Source organism: Ursus arctos, unplaced genomic scaffold, assembly GCF_023065955.2.
Source record: "Ursus arctos isolate Adak ecotype North America unplaced genomic scaffold, UrsArc2.0 scaffold_7, whole genome shotgun sequence".
Taxonomy (NCBI): Eukaryota; Metazoa; Chordata; class Mammalia; order Carnivora; family Ursidae; genus Ursus; species Ursus arctos.
The window spans coordinates 30,104,459-30,126,241 of record NW_026623089.1 but is presented as its reverse complement, the minus strand read 5'-3'; the positions used below and the strand labels follow the sequence as shown (position 1 = coordinate 30,126,241).

The window sequence follows — 21,783 nt, the reverse complement described above, 5'->3', positions numbered from 1 at the left end:
ATTAATCTCCTTTCTATTTATATAGATTTGTCTTTTCTGGACATTTCATATAAATGGAATCATATAGTATTGTGGTCTTTTATTTCTGGCCTTTTTCACTTAGCATAGTGTTTTGAAGTTCATTCATCCATATTGTAATAACATTCCATTGTATGAATATATACTGTATTGTATTTATGCTAGGTTGCTTAATACAAAACAATTAAAAGTTTAGTTCTCTTAAATCATTCTTATACTTAATACTTTGCTTTTTAAAAAAAACAAAAACCTGAAAATAAGTGAACTAATAAGCTTTTATCATAAGTTAAAAAAAGAACAACAGAATAAACCCACAGACAAGATAATGAAACTTAGAGTGAAAATTATTGAACCGGAAAACATAGGATAGAGAAGATCAAAAAAAAGCAAAAGGTGGGCAATGGGGAGTAAGAAAATAATCCGACAGGATTGATCAAGGACTTAAAAGACACAAATAATATTATAAAAATAAAGACTAACTAGAGATAAGGTAAAAGATTTAAAAGATAAGGGATTTGTAGCATTATCTATACTAGCCAGAAGGTGGAAGCATCCTAAGTGTCCATAGATAGATGAACATATTAAGAAAACATAATCTGGGGCTTCTGGGTGGCTCAGGAGTTAAGCATCTGCCTACAGCTCGGGTCATGATCTCAGGGTCCTGGGATCGAGCCCCACGTCACGCTCTCTTCTCAGTTGGGAGTCTGCTTCTCCCTCTCCCTCTCCCTCTGTGCTCTCTCTCTCAAGCCAATAAAATCTTAAAAATATGTATAATCTATGTATCAGTGGAATATTATTCAGCCTTAAAAAGGAAGGGAATCCTGTCACATGGTGCAGCATCCATGAACCTTGACGACATTATGCTAAGTAAAACAAGCCAGTCACAAAATGACAAATGTTGTGAGATCTAGTTAAGAGGTACTTAGGGGCGCCTGGGTAGCGCAGTCGTTAAGCGTCTGCCTTCGGCTCAGGGCGTGATCCCGGCGTTCCGGGATCGAGTCCCACATGGGGCTCCTCCGCTGGGAGCCTGCTTCTTCTTCTCCCACTCCCCTGCTTGTGTTCCCTCTCTCGCTGGCTGTCTCTCTGTCAAATAAATAAATAAATAGATAAATAAATAAAATCTTAAAAAAAAAAAGAGGTGCTTAGAGTAGTTGCATTCATAGAGATAGAAAATAGAATGGTGGTTGGCAAGGCTTGGATGGGGAAATAGGGAGTAATTGTTTAATGTTTCAGTTTTGCAGATGAAAAAAGTTCTGCAGATGATGTAAAAACAAATATTTAATGGTACACTTAGTGGCTAAAATGGTAAATTTTATATTACATATATTTTACAAGTACAAAAAGGATGAAGGAAAATACTATTAACAATCTTACGCCAATAATTTTGAAATAAAAGAAAAATGTAATTTTCCAAAAACCGACTCAAGAAATACAAAGCTTGATTGGTTCTATAACTATTAAATAAATTTAATAGAGCTCTTCTCTCAAAGAAAACACCCCACATGGTTTTACATGTGGGTTCATCTCAACTTTAAAAGAGAGTATCTGTCACCTCTTCCAGAAAATAGAAAAAGACAGACTATATCTCAGTTGTTTCTATGATGTCAGATACCAAACCCAAACAGGTATTATGAGAAAAATTACTGGTCCATTTTACTCATTAAACAGATTACCCTTGGGGTGCTGGGTGGTTCAGTGGTTAAGCATCCAACTCTTGATTTCAGCTCAGGTCCTGATCTTAGGGTCCTGGGATTGAGCCCCACATTGGACTCTTCACTCAGGAGGAGTCTGCTGGAGCTCCCCCGCCCCACCAATGCTTTTGCTCGCGCACATGCACTCTCTCTCTCAAATAAATAAATAAATATTTTTTTTAAAAAAAATTACCCTTTTAGTAATAGTAAAAATTTATTATTTTGTTTTATGCTTTTATCCTTGAATTCTTCATCTGATATTTATCTTGCCACCTAATTTATTGCTTCTTTTTTCTTGTTTATGTTTTTCTCTTTGCCTATGTCTTCAGTTTCAACATATCTTTGTCACTTTCAGCTCATTATAAACTGCATATTGCTATACCCTATGTGACAAACTTTTCACTTAATTAATCCAGTTAATATTTATCATAATGTGTACCTGTTTGGTATTATTCCTGAAATTGTTTTTTGTGTTTCTTGTTTAGTATGCTTGCTTTTTATTTAATTTTTAATTTTATTTACTTTTATAGTTGACCTTTTTTGTTACTGTTATTTCCTCTGGTGGTTTGGAAATTCTTCAGCTTTAGTCATACATTTTAAGCAAGTTCATCTTAAGCCTACATTTCCTTAACATCAAAGATTAATGTCTATGACAGATTGCTCCCTTATCCCACATACACACTTGATTTTGACATACTTAAGCATATCTTATTCTTACTTCTTCACCTAAGATTTGGGATGTTATTCTTAAATCATTCAATTAAAGAATTATATTGTGTTCATCTATTTAAAGAGTTCTTTTTATTCATTATATTAAACTGAACCCCTGTATTAGTAACAATTATTTACACTTAACTATTAATTTTATGGGTATATTGCTTACCGTTATTTTTTATATAAACAATGTTTTCTTAGGAGGTACTTGTTCTGAATCATTTTTTATTAGCTGAACTACTTTTAAGTAACTCTTAGCCCAGAGTGAGTGCTGCCGTGCTTTTCAAATCAGAGCATATCTAGTTATTTCTTTCTTTTACCCATGTCTTTAAATGATAGACTGGCTAAAGAAGTGTTTTGTTTTTGTTCTACATTCAGAATTTTGTAAACACATACCTCCATTGGCTTTTAGCATTTACTTTTACTGATGAAATGACTGGCAGTCTAAATCTCTTTTCTCTTTGTTATTCTAAGTAAAAAAAAAAGGAAAATTTCCCCCTTATTGGGAGCTTTTAAACTTTTATTCTTGAAATTGAGATATTTTACCAGAGAAGTATTAATATACATGCTTTTTTCCCCCTGAGTATTCAGCCTCAGTTTTTCTCAGAGCCCATTCGATATGCAGACTCAAGATAGTATTCAACTTTAGAAAGTTTTCTTCTTCTTCTCCTTCTGCTTTCCTTTTTTAAAAAAAAGTTTATTAAAATGTATATTGTTTGCTTTTTTCTTGTTCTGGAAATTGTGTTTTACATTGTTCAATGTCCTGGCCACCTCATGATTTCAGTGTCTTCAGATTCACTATTTCTTTCTTAATTTTGACTTTTTGAGGACATTTCTTAAGTTAGTTTTTTAAAATTACTTATTTATTATATATTTTTCTACATACCACCTCTGTTTGGCTATTTTGATAGTTTTTCTTTTTTCCTTCTCTTCTAAGCACATGTTCTCCACTTTTTCCAAAGTAGCATGCCCTTTTTAAAATGCTGTTCTTCCCTGGTCTCAGTGGAAATACTATTTACATTTTTTTCTTCAAGTTCTAATATTTTTTCTTCATCAATTCTGTTTCATTTTGAGCCATTAGTTGTAATTAGGTTATTGTTTCTCTTCATTGTATCTGGTTGGGTTTTTTCATCAGTTCTTGTGCTGGGTAATTTGGAGGGTGATAAGTGTGCCAGCAATTGGGCTCTTCAGAGTGCATGGGCCAGGAGCAGATGCTCAGAGGGAGAGGAAGAACTCTTAGTGAATGTAGTTGTCCGGCACTAGGCGGGGTGGATCACCTTAAGTAATGAAAAGAGGAGCCTGGTTTTTGTTTATTACCTGTGGAAGTCCATCCACATTTCTTTGGTTATAGGATACACTGGGGAAGCTGGAACATCAGTAAAAAGGGATTCTTTACCTCATATTACCTTGGATAAAATATAAAAGATTATATAAAATCTGGTGCTTTTTAGTTCCTTTGGGGCTCCCTTATAATGGAGTTTAGTGTGGTGGTGGCAAGTTCTACACCTGAGTTTTAAGCAAAGAACAACAGACACTGTCGGTCTCCCCTCATTACTAGGATATTAGTTGATGATTGTTACCAGCAAGCATCTCTGAACTGGCATTTTATAAAATAATAATACTCTCTTGGAGGTTGAGCTCTTTTATACCGGGCACCAAGTTTTACAAGACACCCAAGGACCTAGATGTAAAAATTGTGAATTGTCTGATGTGCTTCTATTTTTCCTTGAGTACCTCTTTGTCTTCCAAACTGCTAATCTCTATACTGGTTTCCTCAGAGAAAGGATTCCCAAGACTCAGCCCTTTTTTCATTCCATCTGTAATATTTTCTTTATTTCAGAAGTACACACTATATCGCTTACTGAAGTTGGCTATGTATTTGATACGTTCCTGCCCTGTTATTTTTTATAACCAGCTTTTCCTCTTTTGGTTGCAAATAAAGAGGTAGCGAGTATGATTTAGATTGAAGAGGGAATATGTGAAAAAATTTAAGAGCTATATGATTATTTAATCAGAAGCTAAAAACCAGGCATGTTGCGTGCATCCTAGTATAAGAGAAAAAAAAAATGTGGGAAACAGGAAGACCTGCATAGCCTTCCTAGAGCACTAAATCTCCTTGAGCAGGTAAGGCCTAAATGTGTGAAAAGAAAAGAAAAAAAAAAGGCTTAGATAGCCTATGACAAATTTTATTTTATAGCATACTTTTATAGGCAGGGCTTTGCATGGGCAGAAAACAAAACATAAACACTTGACATTTATTTAAAAGGGGAGAGTGATAAGTAAGGATAAGAAAACTGGAAACCCAAGATTCATGGGGGCAGGTACCATGTCTGTTCTCCATTGCCTACTCAGTGCCTGCCACTGTCCCTGGTAGGTGGTAAGTTGTCAGTTAATATATATTGAGTAAACAAATATGTATTTGTTGAACAAACTGAAGAGTACCTTGAAGGAGATAATTTATTTGGGCAGAGGTGAGATGGAAAGCCTTGAGAAAATACTAGGAGGTAAAAGTGATGACTAAATACACCAGAAAACCAATGTGACTGGAGCTGTGAGAATGAGCACAAAGTTCTGGGAAATAAGGCTGCTAATGGTAGCTTGGAGCCAAATTACAAGCAGCTTTGATTGTTGGACTTAAGAATTTAAATTTATTTTTTAAACAAAGTAGAATTTCTCTGAATAAATAGTGGTATTGACAAAAAGCAGTGTTTTAGAAATAGTCTGAAAACATAGTGGAGGTTGCTGTGAGGAAGAGACTGGAGACCAACTTTGAGACCATTGTGATGTTGGATAGGAATTCTTGGGACACTAGTTATGTCCTATAAAATTACCAATATTTCCTTATATGTAATATGTTACATAAAGATGCTTTTTAAGCCCTAGTGATTGAACATAATGACATGGCTGTCTTTCTCAGTGTTTATTTAATTTTCCATGGCATTTTGTTATTGATCTCATGGCTTTTCTGTGAGATCATGGTATAAATTTTGAATACATTTGTTTTTCCCTTATTTGCTTTTTGTTAATGTCAAGCATAGCACATGAGCCATTTCTCGTTGCTATGCAACTGCTAACTAAATTCAATATTTAATATTAATAAAACTGAGTAGCATTAAATTCAGTTAATAGAGGGTAGCAAAATACGGCTTTACAGTTTCTAATAAGATTTGTAACGTTTAACATATGTTACAGATATGAGCAAAATAGGGGTGACCTCTTTACAGTTGCTTTTTTAATCAGAATTAATTGTGGTTAAAGGACCAGATTTTGTCAAGCAGAGAAAGACAGTTATATGGTTTCACTCATTTATGGAACATAAGAAGTAGGAAGATCGGTAGGAGAAGAAAGGGGGGGATAAACAGAAGTAAACAGAAGGGGGAATGAACCATGAGAGAGACTATGGACTCTGGGAAACAAACTGAGGGCTTCAGAGGGGAAGGGGGTGGGGGAATAGGATAGGCTGGTGATGGGTATTAAGGAGGCCACGTATTGCATGGTGCGCTGGGTGTTACACGCAAGTAATGAATCATGGAACTTTACATCAAAAACTAGGATGTACTGTATGGTGACTAACATAATATAATAAAAAAATATTATAAAAAAAAAAGGCACCAGATTTTTTGTTTGATTCCTTTTGGTCTTTTCCCTTTCATGGCTTTTTGATATGTAATTTCAGTTTTTGTTAGTGTCTGTGTGTTATTGATGAAATTTTTATTCCGTTTTCTTATTTCAGACTCTGTTATCTTTTGTAATTTTTATAATTTTGTATCTCAAAGCTTTTATTTGCTTTTTTTGTTCTGAGTATTATTTCTTGCTATATTTACATTTTTCCTTTTCAAGAATTTATACTTACTATGCAAGTTTGGAATTCATTATAATTTCATACAAACCTACGCTCTTTGGGACAAGAGCCACCTGTACTCTCCTTTAGCTACTTGTAGCACATACTTGGTACTTTCAAGATATTAAAATGCTTTCATTAATATTTGTAAAATAGGGTGTTAGAGTTAGAGATAGGCTCTGGGATTAATTTAAGGGAAGAAAAAAAAAAAAAAAACCAAACTAGTGTTGCGAAGATCTAGTTTGCAGGCCCAAGATAGCTAGGATCTAGCAATTCGTTTTTCGTTCTCTTACCACCATCTCCCTAACCTCTAAACCCCCAGTCCAACCCTTTCTCCTCCCTAGTGTGGGGAAGAGGGGTCATAGTAAATGAGTGGAAAATGTTCTAATTATAGTAGGCAAATTAAATAAGCAGACACAGATAACTCCAATTTGCTTGAATGGGTAGTTTGATTTTGTTAATGTCCTTGGAATAATTTTGATGGGAAGAAATTAAGGAGAGTTGAAAAACAATTGCTTCTTAATAATACATGAAAAATCTAGAATCTAGAAGATAGTGTAGAAAAATCAGGTCTTTAACGTCAATGTAGATAATGCAAACTCTAGAGATTACTCTGTTGAAAACAATGGCTAAATACTGTGGACAAAAAAATCCCTTACACTGCATTATTATTCTTAAATTTTAATCTTTTTTATTTTATTTTATTTTTTAAGATCTTATTTCTAAGTAATCTCTATACCCAGTGTGGGCCTCAAACCTACAACCCTGAGATCAAGAGTCTCATGCTGCACTGACTGAGCTAGGCAGGCGCCCTTGCATTATTTAATGAGATAAAATACTGTTTCTAAGGACCATCTTTTTTACCGCTTTATCTTCCAAACCCTTTATGGTGATTGTATTTGTGGTAAGGAAATGCTAACTATGTGTGCGGACCTCATGTATCCACCTGGGTATAGTATTTTAAATTAGTGGGTCTCCCTCCCTTTTAAGCATAAGAGTACTTTTTTTTTTTTTTTTTTAATTAAGTTTTACTCAGTTAACATACAGTCCAATATTGGTTTCTGGAGTAGAATTTAGTGATTGTCACTTGAATACAACACCCGGTGCTCATCACAAAATGTGCCCTCTTTAATACCCTTCACCCATCTATCCCATCCCCCCCCACCCATATCCCTCCATCAACCCTGTTTGTTCTCTATCGCTAAGATTTTCTTATGGTTTATTTCCCTCTCTCCCTTTCCCTCCCTCCTTCCCATATGTTCGTCTGTTTTCTTAAATTCCACATATGAGTGAGATCATATGATATTTATCTTTCTCTGACTTATTTCATTTAGTATAATAATATACTCTGGCTCCATCCACATCCTTACAAATGGCAAGACTTCATTCTTTTTGTTGGCTGAGTAATATTCCATCATAACTATCTTTTTAAATTATAAACCTGTGATAGTAGACTATGTGACAAAATGCATAGTGCCCCAAAATACCTAGTACATACTAGAAATTCAGTAACACTTTTTGTATTTTCTTAATTACAATAACATTTTTATGTGTTTGAAAAGTACTATGTACAGTGAATGCACAAGACATACTCTTTCTGAAGCTCATGCTTTAAGTATATATGGATTCGTGGACCCCTTGTAACTGTTTGAACTCCCAGTGAGATCCATAGTTTGGGAACCACTACTCTTACCCATTATTTCTGTTATGTTATATAAAGGTACGATCTGATTCCTTTCTTCTTTTCCCTCCTTTTTCTCTTAATGAACCATAGGAAACAGCAAGATGGCCAAGATTTTTAAATTGTTTTTCATTGAGTTGATCAGCAATATTTGAGGTAATAAATCAGAAAAGTATTTTTTTAATACTGGTAAAAGGTGATAATATTTTAAATATTTATGTGTAGGTGTATTTGAATTTCTTGTATGTATAATTAGTGGGTTTTACCTTCATAAAAGAACCAGCAAGTAGTTATTATGGCAATGTGGAACAATTACAGAGGTCTTTTTCTTTTAAAATACTGTGTTGTGACCATTTTCTTTAGTGATAAAGATGTTCTTGGTGAGGATTTTCCTTCTTTAAAAACTGTTAGCTTGAAAAACCTATGATCTCAGTTGATACTCAGAAACATGCTATTTAGAGTAATCTAGAATGCTGTGGAAACTTTGAAACGATTTGACCTTTTATTGGGAAAGGTGCCTTTTTAAAAATGAAGTTGGGCATTTATGTAAGGAGGTATTTGGGATTGTGTAAAATGATAAGAGAACCTGTGAATTTCCATTCATTCATTGGTTATTTCTAGTGTTGTCTGTTTTGTATTGTTCTTGAATGTGCTCTGAATTTATATTGAATGTTAATCATGGACAAAAATGCAAATGCTTCTTTTAAATTTGTCATTGACACTCTTTCCTCAGCATCCCTTCAGTAATAACCCGGGGATCCTTGAAAACTGGAAGAATACAGTTTTTTTTTTTTTTTTAAGCAACAGATTGATAATATTACATTACCATAGGGAGTATTATTGTAATATGGATTTTTTTTCATCCTTTCAGGATTTGAAAGTATTCTTGAAGGGCTGTTTGGACCTGCATTATTAAAAGATCTCAGTTTATTTAAAGGTATTCAATTTTTTTTTTTTTGGTATTTCAGATTCTTCCTGGTGACATATATGATACTTTTGTGATTTAAGCCTCCATCTCCTTCTCTTTATTCAGTGTTATGTGAGTTAAAGCTGTATCCCTGTAAGCATCTGTTTGTGTTTTAGTTGAATGCAAATATATGTATTAATAAGGTATATTAACTAGTGAGCAGTTATTAAGAATTTTAAGACAAATAAGGAACCTGTCTACTGTTTAGGGTTTTGTTGTTGTTATTAAAATAAATATATTTGATATTTTCATTTGTTTCATGAAAAATTCCCTTTCGTGACTGTTAATTTAGTATTCCAACTGTTTTTGCAGACTGTGAACCTGAAAACATTTCTGATTGGACTTTTGATGAAAATTGTCTATTCTGTTGCTTGAGAAGAGATAAAGTAAAGGTAACCAAAAAACTTGTGGGACTTATCTATTATCTAGTGTGGTATTTTATAGTTTTTATTTCTTCAAAACTTGATTACTTTTTTGTAGGAAAAGGAAGGCATACCCCATATTTATTTAAAAAGATTTGATAGTAACTCTGTTTTGCTATTTAGACTGTTTCTAGTATGTTGATTAGCCTATTGAGAAATCTATATCCCAATGTGCATTGCTTTATTTATATAGCTCACTAGGCAGAATAATTAGCTAGATTTCAAACTGTTGGGTGTATTTTAAATATGAAATATATGATAATTTAAGCAATGAGAGTCATTTGTACAAAAAGCAGTAACATGGATCTAGATCAAGTAGTTACTAATTCATGTAGATTTATGACAAACTATGGTTTATGCTTTAGTAGAAGATGTTTCTTTATACTATTTGAACATGAATGCTATTTATATTCAGTTGTAGAAATTGGCAGTATTTTGGGTTTCTGTTTTTAGTGCTTTGTGTTAAACGTAAATGGAGTTTTGGTTTAGAAGCATTTCAATTGTTGGGAATATTTATTAATAATGGTTTCCTATCTATGTTTCTTTTTATGGTACTTCTGTTCCCTGTATTTATTTATTTATTTAAAGTAGACTCCACGTCTAGCGTGGATCCCAGTGTGGGGCTTGAACTCATGACCCTGAGATCAAGACCTGAGCTAGTATCTAGAGTCAGATGCTTAGCCAACTGAGCCACCCAGGTGCCCCTGTTCCCTGTTTTAAAGCTTTTGGAAACATTTTTAATTCCTTCCTTCCCCTTGTACACTTCTAACAGGATCATTGACCAGGTTCTGTAAACTCTTCCCTTATACGGAGTTTATTCATTTTTCCTTCCACAGTCATTACCGTATAGTTTTTACCGTTAGCATTATTTATAGACTACTGAAATAACATGATTGGTCTCTTAGTTTTCTTCAGTCTTTTAAACACTGCTACGAGTTTAAACTCCTTCCCCCCAACCCTCATCCCTCAAATATGTGGAAACATTATCCAACACACAGTCTCCAGTGACTTTTTTCATTGTATCTGGCTTTATTAGCCGAATGTTCTGTGCCTCAATACTCTCCACACATCAGTCCAGTTCTCTTTCTAATGCTGCCCCCCCAGTCTTCTATATAGTTTTCTTTCAGCTAAACTGGTACAATCATTGCTTTTACTATTTAGACTGTAGCATTGCATACCAGTTGTTCTTTATAGCTTGAAATTCCCCTTCCCTTAAGCTTAAGCTTCCACCCTCCTTCAGTATCAGCGGTATACCTCTGCTCTTATTGCTGTTTCAACCTTTCACACTGTTGTAGTATCTATAACGATTATTTGTCAATTAATAGTCTGCCTTATTATGTTCCTGTTTTTCTGTGTTTGTGTCTTGTGTTCTTGACTACATTGTCAACCTCTGAAGACTGAACCATGTTGTATACTTCGTTACCCCTCCTTGTAACCACTGTACCATTATTTACCATTGTTGGCAAGTTGCTTTAAAATCTGAAAGCCAGTTCAAGAGCTTTTCAGTGTTCTTTTGTAGCTTCCTTTTCTTACTTACTGCATGAAAAAGTTGTTATTGTGACTATCCAGGATGGTCTATTATCATTGAATTAATGTGGAGAGTGTTTTGAAATTTAATGTGGTTTGAGAAAGACCATAAATTAAGCAAGTATCAGTGAAGTCGAGGTTGATCATTTTAAACTGTGTGTGTGTGCATGCATATGCATGCATGTTGTGACTATTGAGCAAGTCATTTAATAGGCATTTTGGTGGAAGAGAAGGAGCAACTATTAATTACCTTTTTAAGGGTAGGATTGGGAGGAAAACCCTTCTGTGTTCAGTAGTTGAGAACAGTATATTCTTGTAATATGATTGAGTTTTCCATTGCTATATGAGGGTAAAATATTATGTGAATATTTTTAGAAGATGGAAATAGCAAGGCATGGAACCATGTAGCATTTAAAGCAGCTGTTCTTATTGTTTTAGTTCCTCAATTTCTAGTTGCTTTTCTAATTAGAAAGAATATTTCCATTTGACAATTTAGCTAGTTCTGGGAAAGCTGATATTTTCCATTAGACACTTCACTATTTATCTTTGGCATTTATTTTTTTCAGAGACAGCCATAACATCTATAGTGGAAAATAGGAAAAGAGAGAGCTTGTTTGAAGATGTAACTTGTCAAGTATGTATCTCTAATTGTGTTAGACTTAAAGTGATTGAACTGAAACTTTTAGAAGGCACTTGGAGCATCTCATCTGAGAAGGACTAGAATGTGGAAGTAAATATATCCACTGGGTTGAAGCTTGTACTTTTTAAGGCTGGCTTTAAGATTCCAAAAAGAGGAAATCTCTGCAGAGTATGGTAATAGCCAATAGGTGGCAGCATAGAGCATGATAGTGGAGTCTTGAGTTTGAGGGTGGCATGATGAGATATCCAGGATATTTGGAAAAGCTGTTAGAAATATTGGTCTGATAGTTGGGAAAGAAATGGAAGTTATTCATATTTTTTCATTTTGGACTTTCAGTAGATACCGAAGCTGTTAAAACTGATAAAGTAAATGCATACCGTTTATTTATATTTACTTTATAAAATATATAGATAAAAAATACAAAGTAGTCTCTTTGGAAAATAGGATGGGGGTTCAGCTAGAGATTAGTGAAACAATTGTTGATCTACCCTTCAGGATTCTACAGTGATTAGAAAATACAATTTTTAAGGGATCGGAAAGTAACATTTTTTGAACATCTGTGTGCCAGTTACTTTTATTTGTTCCCATTTAAATCCTCACAACAATCGTATAAAGTTGGTTAAAGGCATACCAGTTTTAGAAATAAGAAATTGGAAGGGTTGCAGAGATTATTACAGGCAGTGTCACGTAGCTGGAATTTGATCCATGTTTTTAGAGTACATGCATTTTGATAACATAACTAGGAACAGAATCACAGAAAGTGGAGAGCAGGAATTAAAGTAGAACTTGGAATGATTCAGTTTGAAAGAGAGAAGAGAACTAGAGTGTAGATGGACAAGAGTGTATTTGAAATAGCCACTCTCAGCTGTGCCTAGGAATCTACTAGTGAGTACCTGCCTCACTGGTTGCCTTCTTTCTTTTCTATTTGTTGGGCATATACGAGGCACTCTGTAAAATGTTTACTAAATGAGTAACTTTACTAAATAAGGCTTAATAAACTTAGAGAATTAAATTAATAGCTAACTTTTGAGTGCTTACATGTGACAAGCATATACACACAGTTACCTGTGTGTATTCACTCATAAGGCTTTTAGACATTTTTTAGCTTCTTTGAAATAATTTTAGACTTATAGAACAATTGGAAAAACAATAAAGAGTTATTATATACCCTTTACCCAAACTTTCCAGATGTTAGCATCTTATGTAACCACAATATAATTATAAAAATCAAGAAATTAACATTGATGCCGTATTATTTAATATGTAAACCTTTCATAGTTAGCCAGTGATGTCAGTAATGTTATGTTTCTGGTCCAGGATCCAGTCTGGGTTCACACTTTGTATTTAGTTGTCATAGTTGGAATAGTATTTTTTGCTTTGCCTTTCATATATTTTGAAGAACACTAACATTGATTTGTAGAATGTCCCCTCGATTTAGGTTTGTCTGATGATTCCTCATGATTGAGTTTAGGTTATGCATTTTTGTCAAGAATTCCACAGAATGATGTATCATCCTTAGTGCACCCTATCAGGAAGCATACGGTGATGTTTACCTTCATCAGTTAGTTAATGTGATGTCTGCCAGTTTTCTCTATTATAAGGTTTCTATTTTTTATTCCCCATTCATACTTAATAGATACCTTGTGGAGAGGTACTTTGAGATTTTGGAAATACCTTTCTCATCATACTAGTTTCTCATCATATACTAATTTCCTCATTGTATACTACTAATTCATTCATTGATGAATGTTGCTTGAAAAATTACTATCTACTATTTACCAAATGATGATTTTCTATTATTCTGCTTCTGTTAGTTGGAATTCTACTCTAAGAAAGAGCTTTCCTTTCTCCTCTATATTTATGTATTTATTTGTTTACCTATCAATATGGAATCATGGATTCTTATACTCTGGATTATAATTCATTACAGTCATTTTTTTTTTTTATTTTGTAGTTCAAATTGTCCTAGATTTGGCCATTAAGAACTCTTTCAGGTTGGTTCCTTATCTTTTTTTGACATGTTTCTGTAATGTTTTCTTTTTTTTTTTTTAAATAGTACTTCTTTTCTTTTTGGCACCAAAAAATGTCCCAGACTTATCTTTGCTTTCTCTGTCTCAACTCTGGATTTTTCCAAGGACCTTAGTTTATTTAGAGAATTGTATAAGAAAGCAAGGTCTAGGTACTAGGTGTCTTTATTGGTACTAGAGAGTCATTACCTCTAGGTCTCCTCAGTCGTCTCAGCTAGGAGATATGTATTTTTACTTAAATATATCTGTATTTCTTTCTGTATCTACTAAAAACCATCTTGTGAGGCTTTCATTAATTGTGTTGATAGTATGAAGAGTTGATCCATTAGTAGTGAGAGGGTGTTGGAGAGTTAGGAAGAATTTATTGTTCCTAAAAATGGACTAATTCTAAGTGATTAATAAATCTGTGGTATGGCTCTGCTTGTTTGGCAGAGATAGAGACAGCTCTTGTAGAGTCAAGAGCATGGATGTTTTACTAACTAGGAATGATGGGAGATAAGATGTTATACCAAAATCTAAAATAATTGTGCTCTAAGGAAGTTTGTTATAAGATTGTTAGTGAGTTTAGTATTTGACTAGCATTTTAGGACAGTGTTTTAAGAAGATAGAATTTGAGCTGCATTTTTGAAAAATACATAAGCAGAGATGAGACAGGCACATCCTAGGTGGATAGCACATTTATTTTTGGATTAACCCGGGATAAATTTAGAGTCAGGTCATGCAGATACCCTTCATTGCCCAGCCAGCTGAGAAATCATGTAACGAGATTCTTTTCATATTTATCATTAGTCTTTCATGTTGCATTTAGTCTGAACATTTTATAATTTTTTCTGGTTCATGAATATACATTAATTAGAAGTTTAGATATATCCTTTTAACATTTTACTTTTATTGCTACTTTAGCACATTGAAAGTTTATAGTAAGAGCAAATGGTGACTCTTGTTACTATTTTCTCATCATATTCCACAACATGTGTTTATGTCCAGTATATTAGTTTGGGTATATTCAGTGCTGCTTGATGTAACTTGTCTGTCTCTTGTCCCAGAGTACCACAGATCATTAAGTATTCATAGTATGTACCATATGAAAGGCACATTGGAAAAAATATATTAATATAATACATATCTATTAGGAATGAGAAAAATAAATATGAGAAGTTTAAAGGTTACTTATTTATGAGATTTAAGTAGATACAGGGCAGAGTTAAGTGGATACCACAAGTTAGTACATGATGAATTAATTGCTCTATTAACTCTACAGATCTAAATTGTGAGACTTAACCTTGTACTTCCAGAGGCCTTTTATATAGATTATTTTAAAAGATTAGGGAAAATCACTTGACTCAATGAATCAGTGCTCAGTCCAAGATCTCGTTAAATATTGAAGTGGGTTTTTTTTGAACTCCTACTCTTTTGTGGATTTTTCCCTAAAACAAATAGACCTCAATAAACTATTAATGGGTGGTTAGCTCTGTTGTGTTAAATTTTATGTGGTCGTAGTTAACCAGTGGACTAATCATTTGGCACATTTATTAAATGCCTGGATCTGTGGTAGGCCAGAGAGTATACCAAAGAAGTAAAACACTGATTCCTCCTTATGGACTGTTGGTGAGACCTTGGGTAGCTAATGCAATTAAAGGGGATTTAAATTGGGGAGAATTAAATCATCCATCAGACATGCCCGGAACCAAAGCTCTGATGTAGGTAGGAAACATTGAGAGTAAAATCCCCTCCTTCATTCTAGTATATAATATTCGAAAACATAGTGGATAATACCAGAAAATTTAAGTACTAAAGCACTCGAGAGGCGAAGTGGATGATGCTTAATCAAGGAGATGGAACGCATCCTGAATCTTAAAAGGCTCCATGTTTTAGAGTGGTTTGCTTTGGTAGTCACTTTTAGGTTATAATGCAGAGGATTTTATAGTGAGAAAGTTATAGAAAGCTCTTATAATAACCCAGAAAATGAGCCTGAATTAGGGTCATTGCTGTGAAAATTTATAAGGAAGGTATGTGTGTAAGGAATCTAGAAAAAAGTGAACTTAGCGATTACGTGAGTTTGTAAATAAGAGAGAGAAATGATACTGACAAAGTTTTCCAAGCCAGGATGACTTAGCATGGTGAATTAATAGAAGTTGAGAAGTGAGAAGGGGAAAAGTATGGTGGCCAATTTTTATAGTGAGGAAAATGAGGTTATTAGCTGAAAGCAGTTTGTGGTAGAAGGGAACATTTAATTGGAAGTGTCCAATAGGGTTGTGGAAGAGGAGTTGAAATAAGAGGTCTGAGCTGAATACATATTTGTAGGGTTTCTGAATACATGTGGTGATTGGAATACTTGAGCAGATGAATCTTTGGTGAGGGATAAAATGCAAAATACTAAGAACTGAAGACCTTCATTTTAGGAAGTAGAAGAATCAGATTGAAAGGAAAATAGGATCATAGAATAAATGAGTTGCCAATCTTGGATCAGGTATCTCCCTGGCCCCATACTGTGTGAGGAGTATGAGTTGTGTTTGTTGTACTAACATGGACTCCTATGCTGTTTCCCCAAATGGGCCCTAAATGGGTTGACAAGTACCCCCAAACATACTACAGTGGGCTTTGAGAGAATAGCTTCTCAAGATTATTGGCTATAGGAGCCAGACTGTAAGTCTGACAGGGTTAATGAATAAGTAGATGTTGTTGAAGTTAAGAAATGGATATAGTCTACCAGTTTAAAAAGTTGTCACTGACAGGAATGATAAGAGAACAGGACCAGAGAATTAATGGGCAGTTGGTTTAAGTAAAGGTTTTGTGGGGAGGAGGAGAAAACTTATGTAATGTTTATACCCTTGGAAGAAAAGAAGCTGGAAGAAGGGAAGACGTTAAGGTTATTAAAAGGTGGGAACAGTTGAAGAAGGCAAGATTGTAAGAAAAATCAACAAAGGGGGGCGCCTGGGTGGCACAGCGGTTGAGCGTCTGCCCTCGGCTCAGGGCGTGATCCCAGCGTTCTGGGATTGAGCCCCACATCAGGCTCCTCCGCTATGAGCCTGCTTCTTCCTCTCCCACTCCCCCTGCTTGTGTTCCCTCTCTTGCTGGCTGTCTCTATCTCTGTCAAATAAATAAATAAAATCTTTAAAAAAAAAAAATCGACAAAGGGACCCCTGGGTGACTCAGTCCATTAAGTGTCTGCCTTCGGCTCAGCTCATGATTCCAGGGCCAGGGGATCAAGTCCCGCATCAGGCTCCTTGCTCAGCAGGGAGCCTGCTTCTCCCTCTTCTTTTGCCCCTCCCCCTGCTTGTGCTTTCTCTCACGCTGTCTGACAAAAATAAATACAATCTTAAAAAAAAAATCGACAAGAAATTAGTTACTGAATAGTAATAGGAGATTCCTGTTGAAATAAGAGTACAGTCAGTATAATTGTAGGAGTTAACAGTTGGCAGAAAATAAATGAGGCAAGAAAACCTAAGTATAAGAACCCTGGCTAACTGACTTGCTCACACTGAGGGCAAAGAAAGTTGAGGAGTTCTCAGGTATGAAGGTGATGTTTAAAAAAATAATAAGGGAGAAATAGGCTATAATAACTGTACTCCTCTCATTTGAACTGCTGCTTGCAGTTTTCTACTTTAACAAAAATAAAAGATATTTTCAAGAAAATTAATAAAATTGCCTCTTCCGGCAATGCTTTTTTTTTTTAACCATTTCTTTGTTGTTGTTTTTTAACGGAAGTATAATTGACATATAACATTAGTTTCGCATATATAATAATGATTCAGTATTTGTATATATTGCAAAATGATCACCACACAGTTACATAGTTAACATCCATCACCACACATAGTTATAATTTTTTTTCTTGTGATGAGGACTTTTAAGATTTACTCTCTTAGCAACTTTCAGATGTGTAATACAGTATTAACTATAGTCACCATGCTGTACATTAGCTCCCCGGATTTATAAATGTAATTGGAATTTTGTGTCTTTTCCGTTGTGTGTAGATAGATAGACCACATTTTTGGTTTTTGTTTGTTTTTTAAGATTGATTTATTTTGGAGAGAGCATGAGCATGGTGGGGGAGGGGCAGAGGGAGAGGGAAAGAGAGTCTTAAGCTGACCCTGTGCTGAGCATGGAACCTGATGTGGGGCTCAGTCCCTCAGCCCCAAGATCACGATCCGAGCCGTTAACCAAGTGCTTAACCACCTGCACCACTCAGGCACCCCTGGACCACATTTTCTTTATCCATTTTGTCCATCAGTGGACACATAGGTTGCTTCCATATCTTGGCTATTGTAAATAATAATATAGTGAACATAGGGGTGCATAAACCTTTTCAAGTTAGTTTTTTTGTTTTCTTTGGATAAATACCCAGAAGTGGAACTGCTGGATCATATAGTTCTATTTTTAATTTTTGGGGGGAAACTCCATACTATTTTCCATAGTGGTTGCACCAGTTTACATTCCCACCAACAGTGCATAAGGGTTCCCTTTTCTCCACATTCTCACCAACACTCATTCTTGGCTTTTTGATAATAGTCATTCTAACAGGTGTGAGATGATACCTCATTATAGTTTTGATTTGCATTTCCCTCATGGTTCATGATGTTTAGCATCTTTCATGTACTTGTTGTCCATCCATATGTCTTTGGAGAAATGTCTATTCAGATCCTCTTCCCATTTTTTAATTGATTTCTTTGGATAGTAATCCCTTACCAGATACGTGATTTGCAAATATTTTCTCCCATTCAGCTGGTTGCCTTTTTACTTAGTTGATGGTTTCCTTTCTGAGCAGAAGCTCTGTAGTTTGATGTAGCCTATTTGATGTAGGTTTTTTTTGCTTTTGTTGTCTTTGCTCTTAGTATTAAATCTAAAAATTATTCCAAAGACGTCAAGGGACTTGACTGCCTGTATTTTCTTCTGGGAGTTTTATAGTTTCAGGACTTATGTATAAGTCTTGAATCCGTTTTGAGATTTGTACGTATGGTGTAAGACAATGGTCTAGTTTCATTTATTTGTAGTGTGGGCTGTTTAGTTTTCCCAATACCATTATATGGACAGACTGCCCTTTCCCCATGGTGCATTCTTGGCTCCTTTGTTGTAAATTAATTGCCTGTAAATGCATGGGTTTATTTCTGGGCATTCTATTCTCTTCCACTGATCAGTGTGTCTGTTTTTATGCCAATACCATACTGTTTTGATTACTGTGGCTTTGTAATATCATTTGTAATCAGGAAGTGTGAGGCCTCCAGTTCTGTTCTCTTTTCTCAGCAATGCATTTTTAAGTAGGAAGAAATGTCTATCAAGTCTTTTTTTGCCCATTTTTAAATCAAGTTGGGTTTTTGTTGTTGTTGAGTTGTAGGAGTTCTTTCTAAATATTAAGCCCTTATCTGAATTGATTTGCAAGTATTTTCTCCTGTTTTGTAGGTTACCTTTTTATGCTCTTGACTGTGTCCTTTGATGCATGGAAGCTTTTAAAATTTCGATGTCCATATTATGTATTTTTACCTTTGTTACCTGTTCTTTTGGTTTCATTTAAAAAAATACTTATCAAATCCAGTGTTATGAAGCCTTTCCTCCCTATGTTTTCTTCTAAGGGTTTATGGTTTAAAGTCTTTGATCCATTTTGAGTTAATTTTTGTGTATGCTAAAAGGTAAGAACCCACTTTCATGTTTTTGCACGTGGGTATCCCATTTTCCCCACACCATTTATTGAACAGTGTCTTTTCTCCCACTAAGTGGTCTTGGCACTCTTGTCAAAAATCATATATATGAGGGTTTATATCTGGGCGCGCTCTCTTTTTTGTAAAGCTTTTTATTTGAGAGAGCCCATGTGAGCCTTGGGGAGGGCCAGAGGAAGAGAGGGAGAAGCAGCATCCTCACTGAACCGGGAGCCCAACTTGGGGCTCAGCCCCAGGACCTGGAGATCATGACCTGAGCCAAAGGCAGACACTTAACTGACTGAGCCACCCAGGCACCGTTGGGCTCTTTTATTCCATTATTTTATGTGTCTGTCTTTATGCCAGTACCATATTGTTTTGATTACTGTAGCTTTGTAATATGTTTTGAAATTAGGAAGTGTGATACCTCTAGCTTTCTTCTTTTTCAAGATTGTTTTGGCTCTTTGGGGTCCCTTGAGTTTCCGTAGGAATTTTAGGATGGGTTTTTGTATTTCTGCAAAAAAAATGCCATTGGGATTTTGATAATGGATATGTTTTAAATAAGTAGGTAGTTTGGGTAGTATTGACATCTTAACAATATTGCGTCTGCTTTTTTTTTCTTTCCTTCAAAAAATTTTGCCAGTTCCATATTTCTAAAGTTAAAATCAGTAGCTATGCATTTCACTTTTATTACGTCAAAAGTACCAGCTACTGTGGTTGAAATAAAGGTACTGTGAATGATTGAAAAGTAGTTACAGCCACAGATGCTATATTCAAGGAATTTGTAGTCTAGTGGAGGAGGTGAGGTAAGAAATACACACACGCACACACACAAATAAAATTTTTTTTTTTTAAGATTTTATTTGTCAGAGAGAGAGCTTACACAGTCAGGGGAAGCGGCATGCAGAGGGAGAAGCAAGCTCCCCACTGAGCAAGGATCCCGGTGCAGGACTTTATCCCAGCACTGTGCGAGCCCAAGGCAGATGCTTAACTGACTGAGGCACCTAGGTGTCCACACACACAAATAATTTTAATACGGGTTATAAAACTAGTACTGTTCAAGTAGTATAGATAATATGCTATAAGAGTTCAGAAAAAGGCAAGATTACCTAGGCTTTTATATTATTATTGCCCCAAATATGCAGTTGGATATCCTTCTGTTTATAATGGTCTTGGGCATCTAGGGACATCCATAGTCGTTATGGAGAACAGATAGAAATTGAAGTTTCTGATTGAGTTGTGGATGAGAATGGGGATAGTATAAACTTTTAATTTTCAGCCAGTGGAAGGATATAAGAAACCCTTGCTATTGACTGTGGTGATGGTTTGCATTGTCTTTTAATATTTTTAGTAACTGTACATGTATAAGGGAAGGAAACTGTAACTGCAGATGCTGACTGTAGATATTGGTAAGTTAAGTATAGTGGTAATAATAGCCATTTGCCACTTATATTTTAGGCTTAATTTCCATGAAAAGTAATAACAGATACACTGATAAGTCATTCATGGTAGGTTTGTTGTATATTTTGAATACCATATTTCATTCGTGATGTGTAGTCAGACTTCAGACTTTGTTTTTTCCTATTCTTTAGCTTGATAGTTTGCTTAACAAAATTGACATATGGTAAGAATTGTATTAAGCACAGCAAGTTTTATTTTGTTAGTGTAAAAAGCAATAATTTACATGAAGTAAGGTTTCTTTTTAGATAACTGACCTTAAAGAGTATGAGCATTTAAAATGGTGGAGCCATTTTCCTTAAGACTTGCTGGCATTTAAAATAATAAGACATAGGAGAGTGGCATTTAAATCAATGAGTTGCGTCTTGTCAGCTCTTTTTAGTTCATTGCTTGAAATGTCAGTAAGCCATGGGTAGCAGACATGGCTGTAGCTATAGGCCCATGATCTATTGGGGTAGGCTTGCTAACATAATTATTACAAAACTTTGCATGCATGTACATGCTTCTAATTCCCAGGTTTTCTATACCATATTGTATGAATTTTTTTAAAGAAATGATTTAAATTTGGAGAACACATGTATAGAGCGAGGAATGGTCTTAAATTTAGATAGGGATGGTCCTAAAATGTTACCCCCTCAGTTTTGTATCATACTCCTGAACTCTAGACCATCTTACCTTCACCAAGTGAAATTTGTAATTATTTATTCCATTTCCTCTTCTGACATATTATCTCTCATAAAGAAAATCAGCAACTATGTAAGTGTCCTTCCCCATTCTTACCCTCCAAAACACCAAAACTCGTAAGGTGACAAATGTTAGAGTTACGAAAGAAACTTGAGGAAATGTTAATTTTTATGTATTGTTTAAAGTTTAATTTTATTAGCTATTATCCTAAGAACGAACTTCCATGCTGACATACTTTTGTTGCTTTATTTATTCAATAATATCCTTGCTATTTCAGGGACTAGTGAAACTACTTTCGTTATAGTTCTTGGAGAAATCTAATAATTCTGTCAGCAAACTATCGTCCGTCTCCAAGTCCAGCCCGTAGCCTGTTTTTGTAATGCCTACAGGCTAAAGAGTTGGTTTAAAAAAACAGGGGTGGGAGGAGATGCAATAGAGACTGTATATATGCCTTCAAATACTAAAATATTTACTATCTGG

The 21,783-nt window shown here is 34.9% G+C and overlaps 1 protein-coding gene across 9 annotated transcripts in view; it reads left to right on the top strand.

Annotated features, from left to right (window-relative positions):
- The window catches only part of LCOR (ligand dependent nuclear receptor corepressor), a 138,832-nt gene that overhangs the window by 54,082 nt on the left and 62,967 nt on the right, over nucleotides 1-21,783 (top strand). For 6 of the 9 annotated variants that reach the window (XM_026493773.4, XM_057308857.1, XM_057308859.1 and 3 more), the window contains 2 exons: nucleotides 8,817-8,882; nucleotides 9,225-9,304. Coding sequence is in view for 3 of the 9 variants with exons in the window: in XM_057308857.1 (XP_057164840.1) it covers nucleotides 8,817-8,882; nucleotides 9,225-9,304 (146 nt within the window). In the remaining 6 variants the exon portion in view is untranslated. Of the gene's footprint in view, nucleotides 1-8,038; nucleotides 8,102-8,816; nucleotides 8,883-9,224; nucleotides 9,305-21,783 lie in introns of those variants that run through there. The other 3 variants (XM_057308860.1, XM_057308858.1, XM_026493772.4) reach the window with 2 other exon arrangements.